The sequence below is a fragment of the Eucyclogobius newberryi genome, unplaced genomic scaffold (genome assembly GCF_026437365.1).
Source record: "Eucyclogobius newberryi isolate DKJ021-1_F unplaced genomic scaffold, fEucNew1.0.hap1 SCAF_4, whole genome shotgun sequence".
Lineage (NCBI taxonomy): Eukaryota > Metazoa > Chordata > Actinopteri > Gobiiformes > Gobiidae > Eucyclogobius > Eucyclogobius newberryi.
Window position 1 is genome coordinate 20695431 of NW_027316056.1, and position 24665 is coordinate 20720095.

General features: G+C 38.9%; 1 protein-coding gene and 1 non-coding gene across 8 annotated transcripts; both read right to left on the reverse strand.

Moving 5' to 3' along the window:
• Positions 1 to 153: 153 nt before the first annotated feature.
• On the reverse strand, positions 154 to 369 carry LOC140378502 (small nucleolar RNA U3). Its single transcript, XR_011930343.1, has one exon. It is a non-coding gene; the product is annotated as a small nucleolar RNA U3 (small nucleolar RNA).
• A 1654-nt stretch (positions 370 to 2023) lies between these two features.
• On the reverse strand, positions 2024 to 23407 carry micu3a (mitochondrial calcium uptake family, member 3a). Of its 7 annotated transcripts, none has more exons than XM_072462540.1 (15): positions 23101 to 23407; positions 19578 to 19725; positions 17629 to 17660; positions 16952 to 17030; positions 13977 to 14024; positions 13259 to 13341; positions 13101 to 13172; positions 12001 to 12042; positions 10127 to 10222; positions 4886 to 4980; positions 3948 to 4119; positions 3215 to 3323; positions 2429 to 2586; positions 2290 to 2354; positions 2024 to 2222 (listed from the first exon to the last, which is right to left on the reverse strand). In XM_072462540.1, exons 1-15 carry the CDS (start codon positions 23365 to 23367, stop codon positions 2219 to 2221), a joined length of 1470 nt encoding a protein of 489 aa, XP_072318641.1. In that variant the 5' UTR covers positions 23368 to 23407; the 3' UTR covers positions 2024 to 2218. The 7 variants fall into 7 exon arrangements, with proteins under 7 accessions (XP_072318641.1, XP_072318640.1, XP_072318644.1 ...); XM_072462539.1 differs by having other exon boundaries at positions 10112 to 10222; XM_072462543.1 differs by lacking the exon at positions 12001 to 12042.
• Between the last annotated feature and the right edge of the window lie 1258 nt (positions 23408 to 24665).

The window sequence follows — 24665 nt, forward strand, 5'->3', positions numbered from 1 at the left end:
TACATTTCCCATGGATTTCTAAGGTCCGGTCTCACATCTGCACTTAAAAGATGATAAATGATCTAATGAGGATATATAATGGGAGGAGCCACACTCACTAAATCACGTGCTAAAGGAAAGTGACAAATACATTTCTTTTTACACTTCCGGGTAACCGCTCTGATCATGTCCCCCTCCTCAAGGCTCCGCGAGGGAACCGTGAACGTTCATCAATGACACAGAACATATGAACTGAAACATGATTCTGTGCCTGCTTCACGCTCAGAGGAGAACATCGCGTCTCATCATCGTGGTTAGCGAGACCAAACACTTTAGAAACACATTCCTCAAGTCAAGAACTATAGAAATGATCCCTGAAAGTATAGTCTTAACTTTTAACTAGTTTCCGACGGGAACCCATTCACAGAGACGCCAATGTCTATCAGGGTTTTCTTTCCATAATGTTTCATAATCCAACAAATGTCAAACAATCCAAAGACAAAATGCAGAGAACACGTAGCAACTCTAATAGCTAATCACGTCGAAGATAAAACACGCGTATCCATTTATTTGACCAAATGTTGATATTATTTCCCAGCATGCTTTGCAACAACGAAACCAAAAACAACAATACGAACATTATTTCTAATAAGATCCAGTGGTCATTAATGCCAACGATGGAAATATTTGGGAAAATGGCCACAGTAGTGTAATCTGGTACATGAATAAGTTAGTGCTATCTATGAACGCTAAAACGCTAAAAACAAAGCAACGCTAGCGCTCCGTCTTTTTAAAGCTACCGTGCGGAGCGGAGGCTATCACAACTATAGTTCCGCTTAGAAAACAAAGTGAGACGACTAATGTTTATCCCGAGAAACGTTTGAAATGTAATACAAACTACCATGTTATGGAATTGTGTATTATTGTAAAAGAATCCATATAATGAAAAAAATAAAAGATCCATACATTTTCATAAACTGGCACTTGCATTTTGTGTTCGCAAGGTGGCAGCATTTGACCATAGGAATCAGCATTTGACCATAGGAATCAGCATTTGACTACTAGGAAGCGACTTATCGTTAAAATATAATTATTTTACTAATTCAGTCCCATACAAATGTTTTAATGTACTTACCAAAGAAGAATATAGTGAGTAATTGTTCAAAGTGCGTTGTCGACGAGGAGTTTTTGCTCAAACTAAAACTCAAGTCTCATCGACTCGGCTAATGTCTAATTGTCTCACGACTCTTGACCGTCTAATGACTTTTGAATGTTAAGCTAAAACATGTTTTTTCTTAGCCTAAAGTTTTGCTATGTCTAATAATCGACAAAAGTTGCATGTTTCCATCAGCTCCAAACAAAAAACTTGCGCATGCTCTTTCAAATGATTGCGAACTTTTATTACATGCACGTGGTTGTACACAAAAACAACTGTGACGCACTTAAGTATTTACAAAGTGCGTTCTGAATCAACCAATTTCTAATTTTTTTTACATAACTGAATGAAATATAGCACAGTCATAGTCATCATTGGTTTACATAACAGGTCTGGGCCAAAGCCTCCAAAATAATAATTACTGAGGTCTTATAATACAATTTAGCATATATATTATCTAATTAAAAAAAATAAAGCAGGAATGGAATGTGTTGAATCGTTAATATTTATTATCTATTCTTGTGCTCTGTATCTGGAAGGATTCATTTGCAGCATCAGCTTTTTAAGACTTTTTTTATTGCCCAAAATTGTAGAGGCGATTATTTGCCAATACCACTCTGGCAAACACAGTTTTATACCGCTAAAATCATTAGGCAATAGCCTACTTTGAATAAAACGGGTGTGTAAATGTCTAATACAAGCATTAAAAAAATAATAATAACGTTTTTTTTAGCATAGTAAGGTTTGTATAGTATTTACACTCTTTATTAAAACAAATAACCAATTAAATAAATCCTGATCATTGACAAATAGCCTATGCTATTGTAGGCCTATTGCAGCATAATAAACATTCTCTATGTCAAAGGTTGGATCTGTGATTCAGTTTTCTAGTAGGACTGAACACCTCAGCCAATCGACAATAATGGGACAACATATCTAAACTAGGCTTATAAAATAAATATCATATCCATGTTTGCATATTGTAAACTGCATAAACAAGAGGAACATTCTGGAGGATAAAATAAGATGCATATTTCTGGTCTTTTCCCAGAGCTGGTTGTCCTCGTCATAGAAGCTGAACCTTTACCTAGAGCAGAGGGAGCAGATGATAAAGTAAATACCAACTGAAAAGTCTGTTGAAGTCGAAATACTACCTGTTAGCCAACTCTTTCTTCAAACATGAACGGAATGAGGTGCTACGCTCAACAGATTTGTACCCCTAAAAAGAATACTGCTGATCAGTAGGGCTTATAATATACACCTTAAATCGTGTTATCTTAACAAGGGTCTCACCCGTGCCCCCCTGTGTAGCCGGTCCTTCATGATGCCGATGAACTCTTTGTGAGACAATTGGTCATCGTGATCAACATCAAAGATCTTAAAAATTGTGTTGACAAGATGACGTGTGAGCTTCAGACCTGTGGCAACATATACAGCCCTGGCAAACTCATCTGGAAAGAGATAAAACATTGATTTGTTTGAAATTAATTGAGCAGTTCCTGGGGTTTAACACTCAATCAATAAAAAGTAAGTACTGGTCTTTATGTAAAATGTAATCGTGCCAAGGCCTAATTAAATCTAAGGCACAACACGTTACATTTTTAGTCAAACAAGTGACACCAACCAAAATGATCTCATTACGGCATAAATACGTTCTACTGTATATTTTGCGACAACAATATAATCTAGCGAGCCCACGTTACCTGGAGTTATGTCAAATCGACCGTTACATCACAAAGAAATGAAAGGCCTGAAGGGGAAACTAAATATATTAACCATTACTATATTGTATAACCAACTATATTTATTAATTATATTCATTTGGTACCAGTAGAAGCTCTCTTATTCATAAGTTGTGTTTTTGCAGTCTAATGCTAACAGCTGTAGAAAAAAAATTCAAAGGACTCCAGAAGTCTAAAGACGTCCCCCACTAGCTTGATGACTGTAGCATTATCGACCGTTTGGGTGGAGCTCCTGCTTGTAACATAGAGCAATGAACTGGTAGCCTATGAATAGAAATATGTAGCACAACCTGTCCTTATAATGTTGTGATTATAAGTGTTTTGCACATAATTCTACCTTGTCCAATAGAACGGGCTGCAAATGTGTACATCTGCATGGCAATGGCAAAATCCTCAAGGTTGTTGAGAAACTGGAAGAATGACCTGAACTCATCGAATGTGATTCCCTGAAATACAAAAAAGGATGTTTTAATAAATTGAAAGTACCCATTTTGTACGTCCGAGTGAGGGTCAATCATGAAAATGTCAACAGCTGTAATGCCACAATCACAAGTTGCTTTGAATCAGTTTGGCCGGTTGCAATGCCAAGTGCACTGTTTTCACAGAATGATGCAGATGAGATGCAGAATCAAGGCTCCAGTTAAGTATTAGCCTTGACTGCAATGATACCAACCCTCCTTGTGCCTTGTTCCAAGCTAAACTCAAAGAAAGTTCAAATAACAGAATTATGGCTCCATTGATCAAATGTGTGTAAATGGATAGAGGAAAATTAGTTTTCAAAACCTTTTATGAATAACAAATTAAATGTGCAGCGACCAAGTACCCACAGGCAGTGCATTACGAGACAAAGACAAACCTGCTACTTCCACAGCACGAAAAGAGAATACAGAGGGACACAAAGACACATTGGAACGCATGAGGACAATTTAAGAAATACAGAGACAGAATATGTGTACAGAAAGATGATTTCTGTCAAATGAAATGATGGGTTGTGTTCCTGTTAAAAACACAAGGACACCAACAGAGAGGGCCCGAGCACACTGAAGGACAAACTGACATTAAACCATTACCTTTTCATCTGGGATAGATTGTCGGACGTTCTCCAGATAAGCGTTGATATTTTCAACGTTAGTGAAGCGCAGCAAAATCTTGGCAAAGTCCTCCTCACTGATGGTGGTCATCCCTTTTGAGTATGTCAGAAACTCGATCTCCAGCACCTCTGTTTGGAGGTTGTCCATGAACCTGAACGGAAAGAGCAATGACAATGTGCAATTGCATCCAATTAATTCATGTTTAATATATTGCAAATTCATTGCACTTCCAGCAGAAGCAGTAACTATGTCATAACTAAATGTATTGATGTTTTGTTGTGGATTTCTTTATTCTTTGCATAGTTTACACATGGTTAACACATAAATGACGCCCCAATTAGGTTCAGAAGTAGTACAATATTGTGCGGCGATTGTCAAATTGGTCACTGTATTGGCAGAAAATGGGTCATGTCATGTCATGTCATTCTGATGTTGTTTTAGGCCATGACATGTCACAGAATTAATATCTGTGTTGTTCTCCTGTGTGCAGATGGGATAAGAATATGGGGTCCTGATTATACTGAATATCTACTGTCCGAAGCCTCTTAATCATCAATTAATGCGTCAGGACCTGATTCGGTGTGGAAATGGTCTTTGATTAAACCTCTGAAGAGAGAGCTGGAACCGTCACAGACGTGATAGTCTGGTCTATCTCTTTTTGAGCTGATTTGGGTTGTGATTATGTTTGTTACCACCTATAAAAGGTGTACTTTGTAATTGCAAAGTTAGGTAGGGACAGAACGACCTTGTCTTAGGGTGAGAGAGGGTGTTTATCCACTGTGCACGTGAATAAACTTCCACCTTTTGAGAGAGACCGAGAGACTCTGTTTCTGCTTCAAGTTATTGCCTGGTTACTCTTTACTTGATCATTGTTTACAGGAAACTGGCGTAAAATCACGCAGTAGCATCAGCATCACCTGTAAAAGTCATCAAACGTCAGCTCTGCCTTTCCTTTCTTTCCGAAGAAATGGACAAGTAGCGTCGTGTCAATGGTGATGTTTTCATCCGCGCGCTATGGATCGCCAGAGAAGAAACAAACGAGTAAAGCTTCTGAATGAAAGACACACTTGGACAAGCAGTGGGCGTGTTCATCAACAGCACCACTGCGCCAGGCGAGCACAAAGCGTTGTTTAATAATGCTTATTATAGTACAAAACAGATAACTTATAATATGCATATGGTACACACACAGGGTAATGTCTTGGGCCGGCCAGTCTAGGCAGCCGGCATTCCATTTTTTTAAGATAATATATCGAGAAATTGGTCAGGAAAAAAAAGATTGCCATAAGCAGCCTAGACCGGCATTAACGATTGCGACATGAAGCGAAGCGAAACACGACTTACAGGTTACAAATGCACAAAGACAGGTCAAGCAAACATGTAAACAGTGAGCCGCAGTCTGAAAGCAGACGGACAGCAAAGAGGGCGTGAATATTAACACACATCACATGCACATCTTTACTAACGTCATGATAATACAAGTTACACGCACACAAAAACACACAGGCAAAAAAGCGTCACATTCAGCCTTTTCTGTCAAGTAAATAAATAAATAAATACAATTGGACTATTCAGATTGACTTTGATTTGACAGGCTCACTTTGAGAATTTTCATAATTATGACAGAGAAGGTGTTTTTAAATTCAAAATTAAGCCAACAGACGTGGGAAAATAATACATTTTCTCTCTTTTGCCACCAGCCACAGCCTTTGTTCTTATCAGCCGTGCCAACAGAAAGAAAAAGACTTGGTGGGTTGGCAGGACCCTCGAAAGAGTACAAGAGCAGTTATGCCATTTCCATAAACATATCCAGATTGCTTCAAGTTTCATTATCACCACGATGCCATTCGTGGTTCTACCTCGAGGACATAATCCTACAGTCCAACGTGGGACGAGAAGAAAATGTCAAACAGGATGTCAGCATTTTGTGAAACTACTGAACTCACTAAAGACACAGATCTAACATCACTGGCAGATGTTGTTGAAGCTGCATTGTTTGGTGCCACAATGCATTACGGATGACTAAAGAAATGTATGGCATGTTTCGTATACTCTAAAAGTAGAATATACATGGAACTCTGCATTAAAATGGCAATGATTGTTTACAAACACATTGAAAAAGAAACATGCTCCGCCCCCTTGGCAAATTTGACTTTGCTTTTTTTGTGCAACTCTCTTAGATTCAGGACCACTATTTTAAAACAATTTGAATTCAGCCGACAAATGACAGGTTTGACTCAATATTTGACTATTTCCCCCCATTTTTTAATAATTTCACTTTCTGGTTGGACATGAGCAGCAGATGTGACACATGTAGTGAAAGAGCTAAAATCTGTATAAATTACAATAGTTATGATTTGACAAATAATAATAACAGATAACAACTTACATCTTAAATCTAGAGATATCAATTGGAAATGTCTCCAGCAGTTTACTCGCATAAATGTAAGCAATAAACATACTAATAAGGCATTTTATGTGTAAAAATTGCCAACATTTGGGACAATGAAATCTGAAAACTGGACAGAGCCAGGTTTAAATTTCTTGGTTCCTTTTGTTGACATATTAGTTATAAAAAAAATGTACAGAGAGGATTTTGATTTAGTTTAGTTTTGATGTCACTTGATGTGACTGAAATGGTAAATATTCAAATTTAGCCTAATTTTTTAGACTTCAATTTCAATAAATTAGAAGTAGATATCAACAAATCCTTTAAATTCTGTGAAGTACAAGATAGTAAAGTTTGGTGTGTGCAGGTGCTTCTTTAAGTGGTGATCTTTATGTTTCTATGGGAGAAAATGCATTTAAAGAAAACGGCCTTTGACATTACAAAGTCCTATTTGAATTTATGGGTGTGAGTGGATTAAATGAAATAATAAAACATCTTTAGGAGCAGATTGGACAGTTTTGTTGTTTCCATTTGAAAGGCTACATTAAGAGAGCACAACGTGAGCAAAAAGTAGATTTTGTCGTTTTTCACCTTAAATGATTGAAAATTGTATCAGTTGTATTTAAATTTTCTCTACATTTTAGATAAAATGTCGCTTATTGATGACATAGACAGAGGGATTCAGTTTTAGAGCTGATGATGAATGTTTACTAGAAACTATCAAATCACAACAAATGAAGCAATAATTAGTCAAAACATGAAAAGCCGTCACAGTCACTTGAAACTGTTTACCGTGTATTTAATTACAGTTATAAGTCTGTTTTATCTAAGTGACACATTCACTGATCATACAAGCCTCCAGATGTTGTTCTTTCCCAAACATCCCTCCCTCCTCCTGCATCCTCCAGACCCCATGTGTGAAGTCTGTTGCCCCTAATGACTTCCATCATTCCTGGAAGTGCGGCGGCGTTCGCGTGACCTCACCTGGCGACTACGTAACGTTTCTCACGCCCACAAGGCACGAGCCGACACCTGGTCTACGCCCGTGTCCATCTCTGCCACTGTCTACGAGCTTCGAGCAACTTTGATCACGGCGGACAAAAAAAAAAAAGCAGTAATTACGGATGCGAGCGCTACAAGTTCTCTCTAACCCTCCCCTTTGAGCCACAGGTCACAGTGTCAGTCAGTCACACCTTGAAGGGATTAAAAACAACTTTTCGCTTCCCACGACCCGCTCTCTTCTTTCTGTGTGTGTGTACCCCCTATCAACCAACTATTTCTTTTAGCTCTTATCACGTCTTTCCTTCGCTTTCTTTGTGGCCCGGTTCAAATTACCCAGAGTTCTTTTCTGCTTTGTGGCGCTGTCGTTTTGAGCCGTCTGTACTTCCTTTACCTGACAAACATGCAGGTGAGTTGCTGTCACTCAGTCCCTCCTTGTGCAGACAAAGACTCAGAGGTATGGTAATGGTGACTAATCTGTTGAGTAAACACTTTGTCCTCTAAACACAACCTGCTGCTGCGGTTACGCTCGTTTCCCCTAAATGCACTTCCCAAGCCCACTTCTGCCCACGCACGTTATTGTGTTAAGTTCATCTGATGACTAATTACTTCATGTTTTATTGTAAGACATTTTCATTCATTGTCATTTGATTTTTATCTAGCTTTATTTGATTACTGACATTATGCAATAAGTGAGCTATTGTTATTCTGTCCATTTCGTGCTTAGATTTAGTCTATTTTTATTCTTGATACTTTACTATGAATGCCCAATATGTTGCACCAATCCCCAAAGCACAATTAGTTAAGTTTTGTTCTGGTTCTGATTAAGAATTGAATCAAGTCTGAGTCATAACCTTAAACATATTCCATGTTTAGGCTCCTTGTTATGTTGATTGTTGAACTTATAATCGAACTTAAAGGTGCACTATGTAACTTTTCTGGTGAGAGATCCACCGGCTTCAGCCCGTGGAGATATTACTGCTCTGCTTGGAATGTCCCACAGTATGGCATTAATCTTATCCATCTTACGGTCTTATTTCTCAGAAAAACCTTGAAAAACTGCATTCTTGCACTGAGCAGGCTCGCCTCTCCACAGATATGACTAGTAACTTGGCCTGTGGCGTCTCCTACTAGATTAGTTCAATGCCAAATGGGAACATTTACGGCAAAACTCTCTCCTTGGGCACGAGCAGATGGCGGGACGTCCAACAGAAACGTTACTTAGTGCACACTTAAACTCTATATTCATTATTTGTTGATTCATTGATACAAAATTTGAATTTTACATTTTTCCCATTGGAAAAACAGGATATGGAATGTTTAAAGTTCGGGGCTAATTAGCTCTGAGACCAACAATTATATTTAAAATCCGTTTTTGAAACTTTATAAACCGATAAATTACTAAAACAATTTGCCGATGTTTTTTAGACTGAAAACAACCACACTATGGACGCCAAAGAGCTACTTTACATTCGTCGTGCCGTTTAACTCTCAATATTTGAACTATTGTATGACAAAAACAAATGAGAAATGTACTTCTGAAATCACAGCTAATGTTGAGTTCCACAGTAGACTGGACATTTATTTGTATATGTATTTGCTTCCATAAATATTCCTCCATATAAATCATCTGCTTTTTAGTAAGTTCTCCACATATCTATCCTTGGGACTGGCAAGTCGAAGGCCTATTATCTTACAACCTCTTATGGAGAGTATAAAACAGATGATCCCAAGTCATGACTGGACACCTCATACAAACTATCCCACAACTCCGCTCAAACGTTGCGTCTCGCCATCGTCTAATTCGTCTGTTGTCCGTCTGCGGCACATGAAAGGCAGCAGAGAGTAACTACAAGGTCAGCCTCATTACACTCCACTGTCATTACCTCCACCTATGTTTCCGCTAACACTAAAGCACGCGGCCTATCATTAGCCTGCGGACATACCGCTAACTCGCTCTGTGTTAGCCGTTGTTAGTCATTGCAGGCCACTCGTGAACTTCCACTGAACCAACAATAGCCTGGTCAGAATAGGAAAAGCGATAAATATCCGGTGACAGTATTTGCCTTGAATAATACACGTTGTTCACTGTAAAAGGAATGACACGAGTCGGCCACACTTGCCACACAAAGGGACCAAGACACAGCACACTTTCACAACAAGAAGCATAATGAGCAGACAAAATGATACACCCGGAAAAGGTTAAAGACTGACAATAAAAAATATACATTGACGGAGTTCTGTCATTTATATGTTTCAATACTGACCATATTTATTCATTAGTCACTATTAAAGCACCTGGAAACTTGGAGTCTGGTCATTTTATATGGAAAATGTTAAATATTGAGTGAGGCAGAATGGGATGGCAAGAAGAAAGTGAACCTACAACAGAACAGAACGTTTGGGACATAATGGAAACAGGATGGATTAAAAAAAAAAAAAAAAACAACAACAAACAAAACATGTAATTCGTTCAAAAATAGATTTGTCAGAAAAGAAAAGAGAAAAGGTTAGTTTTCAGCAAAGCCAAGAGTCAAACTAAAAGCCAGTGTGCTCATTGTAGTTTACTTTTTCAATTGTAAGTAAGTATTTATATATATTTAAGTATATCTGAAAATGAGATGACTATTATTCCACTATAATTGTCTGCGCTTATGCCACTATTGATGAAGGTACAACATGGATGAGGGTCAAATGTAAACATAGAGGGTGAAACAACTCATGTGGGATGGGCACAGGTGATGGGACAGAGGACTTGGGGTCTGTGTACCTCTGCCAGGTCAGAAAACAGGACTTGACTGGCCCCTCGCCTCACAACGTCCCAGTAACTCCGCGCCACAAACTCCTGACTCGCTTTTTTAAGCACCTGTGGGGGCGGTCAAGCAGGGCCAAGGTCAGTGTGATTACTACAGTGCGATTACTACATACAACTTAGGGCCGCATTACTAGGTCCAGGGTAAGAACTATAGCGACTGTTCTCCAGGTGTATAAGTCATAAAAATACCGTGACAGGTTGAAGATAATATAAAATAAAAATACTATCATACTGAAGATGAACAGCCATGTTTTGTACGCGATTAGTTCAATAAATGGACTTACGACCTTGGCTGGGGCAGTGGTTCTGAAAGATTGCGTCACCAAAATTCATTAGACTAAAATTTGATTAAAACATAAATGTTGTAAAAGATACATTGTAACGTTATTTATATTAATGAGTTATTGCCTGAAATAATCCTTTCACTTAGAATATTACAATTACTAAACTAAAGCAAATGAAATATTACAAATAAGTTACAGCGTCACAGAGTGAAAACTGTTAAAAATAAATGAGTGTTTGTGTGGTTAATATTGTGGGTATTGTTCCTCTGTTGGAGCTGAGGCCCTGACCACCCACTCTGAGCGTCTCTCCAGGGAAAAGGCAGCGGCAGCCATTTTATCATGACCCCGGCCTCCGCGCTTAACTTCAGCGTAACAATGCAGCCATCCATCACCGCCATGACAAGACGAGTGCGCCTGTGCCAGTGAACGCACTCCACTCCAGTCTATCATGGCAAAATTATTGTCAATCCATCCAATTTATGTTTTGATTTTCGAGATCTGCAAACTCTTATAGAAGCACAGGTCGATGTGAAATAACTGCAGTGGAAGTATACACTGAAATTACATTTACTACACAAAGAATAGTGCCAAGTACCCTGATGCTTTTATTGTTTGATTTGATTTTACATTTTAAGTTATTTTAATCGTTCAGCATTTTCGCCACAAAGTTTTAATTAATAAATGCTTCGATTGTTTGGAGAATTGATTTTATTATGAACAATGTCACATTTCCTCTATATTAAAATCTATTGACAATTCACTGACTGTATGCACTTTGAACATGTTAATCATTCATAATTGTTGTTCATTTATAATTCATTGTTCAGTTATAATACACAATTAAGGAGGAACATAAGGAATTAGACAGCAAACAAAATGCAGTCAATGCAAATTACTGTCTGCATTATAATATGAAATTTTGCTTATTTACTTTCTTTTTTTTTCAGACCCTGTATCCAATACCCTGCCGTGTCCTCCTGAGCTGCTCCGACAGATGGGCAGTCTGCTTCCTGAATTTAGTTTTTTGTGTTTCGTCCATTCATTCTTTGGTCGCTTGTCACATGACGGCCAGTGATCGCGTGGTTGAGGTCAGGGTTAAGCTCGGTTCAAAGACTGCCAACAAAAACAGCTGACAAACAGAGAGACGTTTCTTAAAGTACAAAAACATTTTGAGGTAATATGGTTTATGTGCCTCATCCATTGTGTTTTCTAATCTAATAATGTTTAAGTTGTATGGCGCTATAAGCACTGAACAAGGATAGTAACAAGTGAATACAACAGATTATCTATTATTATCCTTTTTAATTCCCTTTAATCCTATGAAACAAAGCGAATGTGTAAAATACTGAAAAAAAAATGCCACGTTTGAGGATTTCAGGAGTATTCGACAGCGAGGCCACATAGCGTCGGCTAAATGGGTAAATACATATCCAACTGGTCATGCCTGGTCAATGTAAATTCCCGTGATGTGTTTCCCCCCCGTTATAATGGCATCACATTGACAGAGCTCGTAAATGAGAACAGATACGGTTTGGATATACGTACGCTGTTCACGGGGGCAACCTGATATCCATACAGCTGCATAGTCTGACACAGAGAAAGAGAGACACGGGGAGGAAGAGGACATGCGTTCACACAGTGGGACAGAGAGGAGGAGAGAAGGCAGAGGTACACGTTAGTACATGCGGGAAAAGAGTGTGCAGGAGGATGTGTCACTCAAAAACACATCTGGGCCACACTTTTACAACACACAGTTAACATTACCGCCCGGCATTCCTCAAGTCTGTGGCTGCGCTCAACTTTTAAGCATTTCATATTTGCAATCAGTGACATAGGTGTTAAAGGGGACAGCTGTATATGATTTTACTGTATTTTTCTGTATTTGAGTAGCAGCTAGCAACCGTGTAAACAACTCAACAACAAGTTTTATGTCTTTGTTTGTACAGAACTGACTCTGCTTTATGATACTAGTGGGACAATTATAAACAAATTATACATTATCTTGCGGTCTATGTGGAATATTTGATTATTTACCATGGTAATCAATAGCTCATTGAACAAATCAATAAATAAAGAAAGTAAAAATTCTCCCTTATTTTATATTACTCTTTAATATTGAAAACTAAATATTATAATGTTCCTTCTCCTGTAGCTAATGCTTACTTTCCTCTAAACTGCATTAAGCAACTTGAAATATACTGCAAATTAAATAAGGTGTGGTTTTGGCATTCACCATTATCCCTTCTGGCGCATTCAAAGCTTGCACAAATGAGTTTATTTCATTTGGAGGATGTAGAGTCATTTTAATACATCCAAATTAAAGATTCTTAAAACCTGGCAATGTATTTTCTTGGGAGGACTAAGGTCTTCTGTGCAGGTGTTCACACTAATATGATATTCAGAGACTTGTAACAGTGGAGCATAATCTTTCATGTTGACATCACTGTTTTAAACAAGTTTGAATTTAGTTTGGTGATTTATGAACTCTAATGTGGTATTCCTTGTTTTATTTTAGTCTAATTTTGAACATTAAGTGGATGCAATTTGAACACTTGATAATGAATGTCCCCTGGCGCCATCCCTGCTTAAATATTCAAATTCATAATTCTCTTTTATATGATCTCATATGACAATTATTTTCTTACCAACTGGGCTGATTTTTCCGCATCACCTTTTCGTCCTCTCTTCTCATTCTTTTTGCGAAATATTTCTTGCAGCTAAAAGATCAAACAAAAAGACGATAGAAACCCTAATGTTTGTAATGTACTAACAACGTTATGTGCTGCAGTTATCTGGTGCTCACCACTAAGAACTCCCTCTTGTCCACCATCTGGTTACCGTCTGCATCAAACATATTGAACGCAATCTTGAAGCCGGCATGTGGTTCTGGAGGACAGAAGCAGAAGGTGAGCACATGGGGCGCGCACAAGAGCACAAGCTCTTTAAAACACACAGATTTTGTAGTAGATACAGCGCACTGGTTCATCCCTGATCTAAATGATAATAAATGATAATTTTACTGTAGAACCATCAATTGTATGACTGACTGAACCTTTGGCCAATCAAACAAGTGATCCCCAAGACCAGCTGCAGTTACATATTCTTTAGTGTGATTAACTGCTTATGTTGAATAACAAGGGATGTCGAGATGATTAGTTAATCAATAATCGTGATTATTCAGGTCTATAATAATAATGTTTTTTGCATTTGTCTTTTCTTGTCACATTTACTTTATTTTCGTAAAGCTGGTCACAAAATTGAGGACTAGAGAAAGATTTCACAGCAGTCTCAATAATCGTGAATAATTGTTGAATTGTTTTTGTCACATTAACTATAACACTCAAATTTGATAATGTAACATTCTTAATGACAATGTGTTGCTTATTTGGTTTCCAACATACGTTATAAATGTATTCAGTTAACACATGCATGTCTACACTAAACAAAATATCTGGTAACGTCTTATAGAATAGTGCGTTATAAGTGAAACGTTTTTAATAGAAGTGTCTGCTTGGACTCACTTGTGAGGATACAGAGCAGGAAAAGGTACTCTGTGTAGGAGATAATACCTGGTAACGACAGAGGCAAGAGTTAAAGGTCAAACACAGCTCACATACAATGTTTACAGATGTTCAAAGGACACAGATCTCCTAAGACACACGCATAATCCTTCCTTTCATGAAGATAGCATCTTAAAATGTGTCTTTTCGAGCCGCCAACAGCCATTTGACCACACACCGTTCCTTTTTCTACACCCCGAGTGTCCAAAGTAAAGAGAGAGATTGGTTTGGGTTTGTGTTTGGATAAGCAAGTGAAAAATGTTTTAGGAGGTGACCCTTTCTTGCCTCGGGCCCATTTAGGAATCTTTGTAGACCCATCTCATCTCCCTTGGCCTCCTTTTTTCGCTTTCTGTCTGATGGCTCAGATAGTTCGGGGTGAGTGGCCTGAGTGTTACGGGAGACCGCTTTCCCATGTGCGACAATGTGAGTGTAGACGAACATGACACCAGTAAAAAGTAGTGTGCGCCTTGTGTGTTCCTGATGCTTGACCGCTTTGTGCCAAGGAGCTGGTCTGGAACCAAAGTCCCTTTTCCCTGTGAAGCCCGAGCCCACAGAAGCCCAGGGTCACACACTCACTGACTCCTCGGGTTTCTGAAATATACAAAACATGTTTGCACTAACTCTCCTTCAGTGGATCAAGTGCCTTCTGGGCAAAGGGATTTGTTCCTGATTAATGTAAGGGTGAATAATAATTAATAGTGGCCAACATGTTTCAGTAAAGTGGAGTATAGTATAAATGAGAGCTTGAACCAATGTCTTGCATTGCATTCATCAAAGGGGGGCGCTATACTACATGGGGGTTTTATTTTAGATTGGTGGGAAAGTGGTAGATAGAGGATGCCAAAAAACCATTGCTTTAGATTTTTTTTTTCAAATTATTCTTCTTCAAAGCAGACCAAGCAGAACCCAATTTATGGTTATTTAATTTGGTGATTAAAAACTAGATCCATTAAATCATATAAATAGCAATGGCACAAAATAAACCAAAGCAGCCATGTTAATAATTGGATTGTTAGTAAAGGATATCTACTGCAGCTCTACGTGTTTTTTGCACCTGATATTCCATGCCAATTTCCACACTGCATATTAATCATAAAGTTAAGTGAAGGGGGATGTCACTTATACCTTTATTTGACTGTAAGGCTCCAAATTTGTTTTAATGGGCTCTTTTTTCAGCCTGATAATGTAATTTTGCATATTCTTAAACATATTTTATTAACCATAGTTCAATTATTATTTGATATTATCCATTTTTCGATACATCCGCCGCCTCTAGGGGACATCACTGACCTGACAGTGCCAGGACAGAGCTCCCAAACATGCACCGTCTGGTTAAACAGCACTGTGCATTCCTCTCCGTGACACCGCACATTTCTGAGCCTTTCTCAAGCTCAGAAATGTAAAGCTCTTTCAAGGATGTTGACTGCCCTCCTTCATCAAGGTCCTCGAACGAAAGCATGCCCAGACACCAACACACGCAAAATACAGCGAGGATGGGCCGTACGAGATACAAGTGAAAACAAACCAATATTTCTGTAAGGAAAAGAATTAAATTGGGCATTGCAGGATGTTTTATGTGTGTGTTCTGCGTGTGGTCCTGGGCTGACGCCATCAACAGCTGAACCAAACAATGTCCCTGTCTTTGATAAAGAAATGGGATAGTCTTACTCTTTTCTTTATTCTTCTGCCTTCAACTTTTATTTGAATATTGAACATTCAACATTCTTTGGTTTGTTTTTACCGCCCATTTTCCTATGTCAGTTTGGGGCAGAAAGTGAAAAGTTTTAGAAACCACTGCCTAATTCAGTAACATTTTACTCATCCATTCATAAAGTTGTTTTAGACTTAAACATTTTACAGGTGAGATGCGTTGCTGTGTAGACAAAAAACTGGAGCTGTGTTGCACATGACTGGTTATATTTAACTCAAGAGTGTGGTTAATTATCACTGCAGGGACACTCATGCTGCACAGTCTCCTGCCTCCGCCGTGATGTATTTCAGTCCTCACTAAAAAGAGGAAAGAAGAGGAGGTTTATTTTTAGTCTTTTCAGCAGGTAGTTTGGCTCGAAACAGGGACAGCATGGCTCCAAACCCGGATTAAAGACACCTACAGGGACACACACACACTCACACATACAATATGCACAACACACTGTATTGTACTAAACTTTGAACAACACATTCGATAGATTTGGTAAGAATATGCAATGGAAATGTTACAATTTTGTTTAGCTGTGCATATAACTGAAAGGATTTTATATGCACTTATATGACCTTTTATGTCTTTATCATTTTGTGATTTTAATGCACTTTTCCTTGTCGTGTGAAGCACTTTGAATTGCCTCGTGTAAGAATTGTGCTCTACAACTAAACTTGCCTTGCAGCTTTTCACTGTAAACAGACTAAAGGATGTTTGAAAATGTCACACAAGAGATAATAAGAAGGTAACTAGGCAAAGAAGGGATACATGCATTTTGGAGCTGATAAAAACAAACTATGTTTTCTGGCAATTAACAGTCTTCATAATAGATTAAGATAAATCATACTGCCACAGAATGATTGACGGATCGACAGAATTGTCCTGTTTCCATTACATTTTATTGACCTTTATTCAACCCGGAAAGTCCTGCAGCAATGTAGAATCTCTTTTTCAGGAGAGTTGCGGCCCAAGAGGGAAGCCTATTGTACATGTTTTTTAGAGGTTAGGAAACCGAAGCAGCCGGAGGAAAGTTCTCATGCTGCTGTCCTGTTATCATGCTATTACTGTGCTGCAAAGTACCACCAGTAAAGCTTTGTTTTTGAAAAAATAAAATTTTACTAAAATGTCATCAACATATAAGGTATTTATGTTTAAACTAATGTATTATTGTTCAGGAATTTTAAAGTTATGTGTTAGGGGTTTTTATCATTACTCATCATTGTTTGAGTGCTCATACCTCGTTCTCGGAGATTACGAAACAGTTTGGATGTTCCTTTCCAAACTGGCGGAGTGTCTGTTAGAATCTTTTCCAATTCCTGCAAAAAATGTAATCAGAATTGACCACCAACAACATACAGCTATTTTTGTACAGTTTGTACAGTTTTAGACAGAAATATCAGATGTGGAAATGAGAGAAACTGGCAGAGATACAGAGAGGGGAGTTTGCAGAACTTCATATCCAGTGTCCTCAATGTTCAAATCTAAAATTGATTTTTGAGTGATGACATTTGTAATTCACAGTTTAGAAAATACATAAAGAATACTATTATCCAACAGCCAGATTGTCAGATTAAGACAGATGTAGCATCACAAGTTAAATTGTGATTCTATAAATGATGTACGGTAAGATTTTCCAAAGGACATTTTGGAGATTAATTTATTGAAAAATTATACTGATAGGGACACTAATCACACAAAACATGAGCTTTGAAGTGAATAATAATGAATTTAATGCATAACTACTGAACACAATCTGATTTGAGTTAAGCCATTAAGAAATGTGTAATTATTTATCACATTTTGGAGAGGAAGAGCAAAGTCTTAGCAGCCAAAATGTATCCTTGGAAAGACTTAACATGCAAAGATTCCTGCAACTTTGGAAAAAAGGAGAAGCTTGTCTAGTGAGTTTCCCACCTGTTTGGTCAGGGACTTCCAGGGCCTCTTGTCTGCCAAAGAGAAAGAAGAGAGGAGCGTTTGGGTGGGCTTGCTCTGATAGCATCTGTATGATCTAGCAACGGGTTTTAATGTGCTGCGTACAGTCACAACAGACACACACACTCTGAGCTCTTCAGTGTATACACTTGTCATCATTACGGCCCCATTTGTAGTGTCTAAAGTGCCCCATGCTTGGCTTTGTAGTGTGTGGAATGTCCCGGTAAAATGGCATACAACTTTTGTTCTGTTTTATACAACAAGGTTCATCTAATTCAACTTCAAAGGGCGCATTAGAGGATGTAGGCTGCAGAGGCCTTTGTGAGGCCGTATCATATGTCAGGGAGTAGGGGCAGACGTAAACACACACAGACAGGTGCACTGTTTGCACGCAATGCAATTATACGCAAAAGACACAAGAGCCACATAATGTTTTCTTCTTCTTTTTAATAGAGTAAATTGCAAAACTAAAGTTACAATGTGTCTATTTTCTGCAAGACAAGGCAAGGCAAGTGTTAAGTGTACAGAGGTACAGCAGGCATGTCAGAGTGGGCCGGTCTAATGTTAAACTCAGACTAAACAATAGCCGTAAAGCCATCTGCCGAGAGGCTGGCTGCCCAGGACTAATATTTTAAAACTGACAGCAAAAAAGAAATGGCCGCCACAAGACTTCAAACAGATAAATGTGTAGTTTTTGGAAGATTCAGCTCTAAGGCAAAACACTCATGGTTTGAAAGAAAACAGCTGAGACTGCTATTTGACTGATGCATATGCAGAATCTGCACAATAAAAACAAGTTATAAATCAAGATTTGTAACAATAACAAACATGTCTGGACACTAGTACATAATAAGTAGTATTTAAAAAATAAATGGTTTAGGGAGTGTGACAGCTGCCCCCACACTAACGCCTCACGTACACTGACTCCAGTGCTCGTGCAGTTCGGGAGCCGTACGGGATAATTGCAGATTGCTTGTTACACCAACTCTGGTTCACTGCGGTCTCTTTTTGACAAATACCACGCAGATTCACGTGGTTTCGAGCGAGAACACTTCCTGAGGATTCTTTCCGCTGACCCGCGGCCACAACGCTCGGCGGTCAGTGCTACAGGAAAGTCTGCCAGGACCTGTGCGGGTCCTGAACCGCACCTCGGACCGGAGTCAACCTGCAGAGCTGCGACTCATCCAGCACTAAGGCCTGAACCATGGCAGGCAGATTGGGGAGTTTGTGTTCAATTTGTGGTACATATTGGAATTTGTTATTTACAATATTTTGCTAGCATATTTTAATATATTTAGTATTTGATTGATATAGCTTAATTTAATTCCCTTGAGTTCGTTATGTATTCATTGTCCATTGTTACTGTCATTGTTACTGTCAGACAGCTGGTCTGATCGGTTTCCCTTGTGTGGTCTTTGTTAGTGTTCTGTCCCTGACCCCCGGTCCCTTACAGGTTGAAAGCATTATCAGCAGAATTGACATATTCAATTGTTTGGGTTCACATTGAGAGATTCAGGGTTTAGGTTTAACTTCTCTTCAAATGGGTTCATCGATATAAAACAAAATTGACATGAAGTCTAAAATGATCTCTGTCATCTCTGATGAAAATATATTATGCATTATAGTATGATATATTAGTAGCATATTACATTTTATAACATTATTCAAACACAAATGGTGCAATTAACATGTCAAAGTGTTGGTTCAATCCCTATTAAAAATGATGGGGATTGATATGTGTAAGTATTTAAGGCATCTTAATCATGGCATAAAATTCTTCAATGTTATGTATGCAATTGATCAATTTATTATGGGATGTCCTTATGGCTGTCCCAAACCCACAGTCATTGAAAAACCACATTAAACATTACCACAGACATGACTCATGATGATAAATGCATATTGTATGTTGCAAATGCGTCTGTACTTACTCCTGGGTTCACTCATGGTCACAGACTCGATGAAGTTTTGAGGCGTCATGTAGAGCTGTCCTTCGTATTCGACGGAACTGAAGATCCGGAATCGATGTTCATGAGACGACATGTGCACATCCCCGGTCTCAAAGTCGAACCCAACTGTCTGCGGACGTTACAAAAACACACCTCAAGCATTAGTGTACAGAACACACATCACAAGTACTAGGCTGAAATACCTATTATAATACACAAAACATTAGGCTAAGTGAAATGCAGAAATTGCAGCGTGTGTAATTAATCGAGCAGTTTTCTGTGCAGAGAGAAACAACAGAAACATCTCAACATGAACTTATGTATATTTTGTGTATTATGTATTGTAATTATGTTATGTGACATTGTGTAAAATGTTGATTTTATGAAATAATGAGATTGGTTTCTTGCAACTCAAAGTCATTGTTAATTGTCAAGAATGTATCGAAAAATGTGTTTCTTTTCAATACAAATTCATTTTAATTAAGCAATAGCATGCACATTGAGAATTTATTAAAATGATCATTATAGGTTGGGTTCAGCAAAGCGTGTTTTATTGTGTCACATAAAACATAAAACTATTATTGACATCGCACAAAATGTACTTCCAATGATTATAACACGCAACATCTCCAGGGAGAGCACTCTCTCACACAGACTTCTTGATTAGCATTGGTGTGCGTGTGTACGCCTGTGTGTGTGTGTGTGTGTGTTTGTGTGTGTGTGTGTGTTTGTGTGTGTGTGTGTGTGTGTGTGTGTGCGTGTGTGTGCGTGTGCGCCTGTGTGTGCGCCTGTGTGTGCGCCTGTGTGTGCGCCTGTGTGTGTGTGTGTGTGTGTGTGTGCGCCTGTGTGTGCGCCTGTGTGTGCGCCTGTGTGTGCGCCTGTGTGTGTGTGTGTGTGTGTGTGTGTGTGTGTGTGTGTGTGCGCCTGTGTGTGTGCGCCTGTGTGTGTGTGTGTGTGTGTGCGCGCCTGTGTGTGTGTGTGCGCGCCTGTCTGTGTGCGCCTGTGTGTGCGCCTGTGTGTGTGTGTGTGTTTGTGTGTGTGTGTGCGGACGCCTGTGTGTATGTGTGCGTGTGTGTGTGTGTGTGCGTGCGTGCGTGTGTGTGCGCCTGTGTGTGTGTGTGCGCCTCTGTGTGTGTGTGTGTGTGTGTGCTTGTGTGTAAGGTGTAGAGGTTTCATCTTGATTAGCTGCAATAGATAAGGACAGATTGTGCTGCGTGTGGCGCCGTAATTAACAGAGGCTTTCCAAAATTTAAACCTGCCTTGACTGCAGGGCCTGGTGCACCAAGGCAAATGAGCGCGCACATGCATTCAAAAGACTCTGATGCAGCTTCACTGTGGGGGCGTTTCAGGGCACAGGGAGAAGGCAGGAGCTCCACTGAGACGAGTATAAACTGTAATCTACTGTATGAGGCGACACATCAGAGAGGTGAGGGAGAATAAAGTGTCTTTTGTTAATCTGGAGTTTTTGGTGTGGTGAAGTGAGATCCTGGAGCTAATCAATTATTTAAATTGTGAATTTTGTCATTTGCATTTGTACTTTTGAAAATCTTACTTTTGATGACATTATAGAGTTCTTGAATGTGAAACCTGATATTTCCAAGGCATAGATCAGATTCAGAAAATATTTTATTGCCATTGTCTGAGAAAAAATCACAGATTATAAGTGCTACATAAAACAATGAATACTAATAGTGAAATATAAACTATAATCAAATAAAATGCATGCATTAAATAAGGTTAAAATAAAAATAAAATTGACTAAATAGACAGTGTGGACAGAACAGTGCAAAACATGCACTGAAAATAGATTAAGCTTTGTTATAAAGTGTTGATGAGTCCATCCGCAGAGGGAAAGAAACTGTTCATGGGGTAAAAGGTTTTGATCTGCCCAGGGTTCAAATAGTCCCCAGTCAGCCATGATTTGACCTCGTCCCATCCTGAGACAAAGTAGTGAAGAGCACGACATCGCCATTGCATCCGTACTTAGCCATCTCTTGGTTAGTGCTCAGTCTCAGAGCTACTTTCACTAATGAAAAGGAGCTTTATAGTTACATGCATCAATATCTTTTGTATTTGATAAAGTCATCTATATGCTAATTAAATATAATGAGAAATTTCTAAGTTGGTATTTGTTGCTATGCACCTTATACATTTTTAGGACAAACTGTATTTATTTTAGTGTGTTTGCTTGTTCTGTATGTTTTTTTTTATGTCTATCAGGTGGCCTTGTCATTGATTTAGATGACTCTAAGGCACAAATCTATTCATGAATATTTTACTTAACTATTGTTATACCTGTGTAATATGAGAATGTAAACAAATACCCTCTGCTGATAATCATTTGAGGAATAAACATTATTTAAATTAAAGCGGCAGCTGTTAGCAAACGTTAAACACATTTGCACAGACCTGCCCTTTTGATAATAAAAACTGAAGAAAAATAGTGTATTGTGGCCCTTACTGAAGATTAACAATGAACTACCAGGTGTATAGTGATGGAAGATGGAAGTTTTATGCCCTCTATCATACTCTCAGCAGATCAGCCGCAGCTTGTCACAAAACACATGAAACTTTGTGGGGACTGTGGTTTTTCAGACGCTGCTCCATGGATAGACTCTGTGACATATAAAAATGCACTTTTTCGCTTAAAAATGCATGACATTTTTGGTTGTAATGTACATCATCAGCACCTTTTGCAAACTGAGCATATTTTGGGTCTTTTATAATGTTGTGCATTTTGGCCAACAGACTTATACCTCAATGGCAAGAAGTAGATGCAAAACTAACATAAAGTTGAATACTAGTAATAGAACATGTACTCTGTATGTTTGTTTAGCTACTAGGGGTGCGTTCACACTAGATCAGAATTACGATTGAACTGGAGCTAAATTTGAAACTAAACCAGGGCTCGAAACCTGTGGACTACACTGAACTCAAACCAGGGCCCAATAGTGAACACATCCTAAAACTGACTGCTACATATGTGTAAAATATTAGCCTACACCATAGTTAATAGCAGTGATGTATGTCTTTTCACAATAATATCTTAAAAATAAAATACTAAACCTGTGTATAGCACTAGTGATGTCAGCAGACTCAGGGCGGTTTCTATGCAAAGCATCAACGTCTCGATGCGCGCAGTGACTTCAGCACCAGCGCGCGTGGAGAGCGCCACATTCGCAACTGCGCAGTCCGCAGCCAAACTGTGAGAAACTGTTTCCACTGGGCGTGCAGCGGGGAATGAATGACACTATTACTCTGGGCCGGGACAGAAAAAAACAGTTCAACCACACCTTCAAAACAAGACTTAAGACTTGTGCAAATGAGAACTGCCGGTGTGCTAAATTTAGACAATATGACGCACGAAAGGATACCACCGATTATTTAGTGCGTTCTTAGAAAATATCCTCCACAAATATACGCACTCTATTATTGTGCCCCCACTTATACAAGACAGTGAGACGGATCATGTTAATGTATAAACACTGACCGACTCTGTTCTTACCTTATCTTTGGCTTCGACTGTGGGGATGTAAGGCAATAAACCCTGTCCATTGATGCCGCGTCTCTCCATCCTCTTCCCTGCTCTGTCGCTCGTCAGATCACTGTAGAAATAATACGCCACGACACCTCCGGTTGCCAGACACACAGCAGCTGTCAAAGACCCCCGACCCCTGCCTCCGGCCGTGTGTGCGCCCGTGAGTTCGTGTTTCGCCGCGGACCGCAGGTTTAACTTCGCGGCCAGGACAGACACTCTGCGGAAGGCGGCCATTGCTGCAGTTGTGGCTCTGGTGCCAGGATTGTAAACTACAGGCGCAGAAATATCGCGGCTGTTGATGGGCGTCATCGCGAGAACTGGAGGAGTCCCAATGTTGCTGATGCTGATGCTGTGACCCATGGAAGATGCTCTCTGTCCAGGGTCCTTTTAAAAGATGATGTGTCCACAGAAGCTGCCCTGGATCAATCAATGAGTAGTCTAATAATTCTGGTGATATATATGTATTTATTTACCGCCAGTGACTGCAGCCTATCCGAGTGACTATGGGCCTTAGGTGGGGTACACCCTGGACAAAGACCAGCTTGTCGCTGAGTTAACACAGAGACAGAGACAAACAGACGTTCACTCTCACATCCATTCTGTGCCAATTTATAGTTTCCAAGTTTACACAACACAGGTACTATTATCATTTGTTATAAAACATCATGCAAACTTGTGCATTAAGTTAACTGATTAAATCAAAGTGACAGATTTGAATGAGGTTTAATTGTTGCTCATTGTGTTGTCTACTTTAATCAAGATCAAAGCAGTCAATAGAAACCATGTATCAAACAAATATCAAAGATGTGTGATAAGCCTGTGCATAAGGCGTTAACTAGTGTGACTTTGAAGCTGAGAGAATAAAGGGGAGAGTCTGTTAACACATTAAGACACTGTAATCTATGCACTGAAACTACAAACAGATCAAACAATATGTCATCAATAGAAAATAAACCCATCAATGTATCGATACAAGATGTAGAAATACTGGTGTGGATGTCTTTTTAAAACATTTACTATTGTTCTTGTGTTTTGACCATGAGTCCAAAATAACAGTTGAAGTAAAAGTTAACTTAATTGCCTCAAAAGTTTAAAATGTTATAAAATTACATAATTATTATTTAGCCTGAAAAGCACATGTTCTCAGGAACTGGCACAAGGAAAGCAATGTGATAAAACACTTCCTGACACAAATCTTTGCTAAGTAATGAGTTAATTAGATTTGTGACAACACTTTAAAATAAAGTCTTGTTTGCTCAAAACATGATAATTTCAAATAAATTGTTTGTTGGAATCTACATGTTTTGGTTCTGTAGTTCCAATAGTTTAAAAGAGCATCCCTGATCCCAGGCCCCACAGTTTGAAGACCACTTGCATTAATAACCTCTAGGCTACATATTCAGTTTTTCCATTACCCGAGCTTTCGATTAGGTTGTAATTTCTTTGTGGCACGTGTGGGTGTGTGTTGGGGGTGGTGGGTCTAACCCTGGGGGCCTCCTTGCCTCCTCCTCCTTCTTCATGAATTCTATATA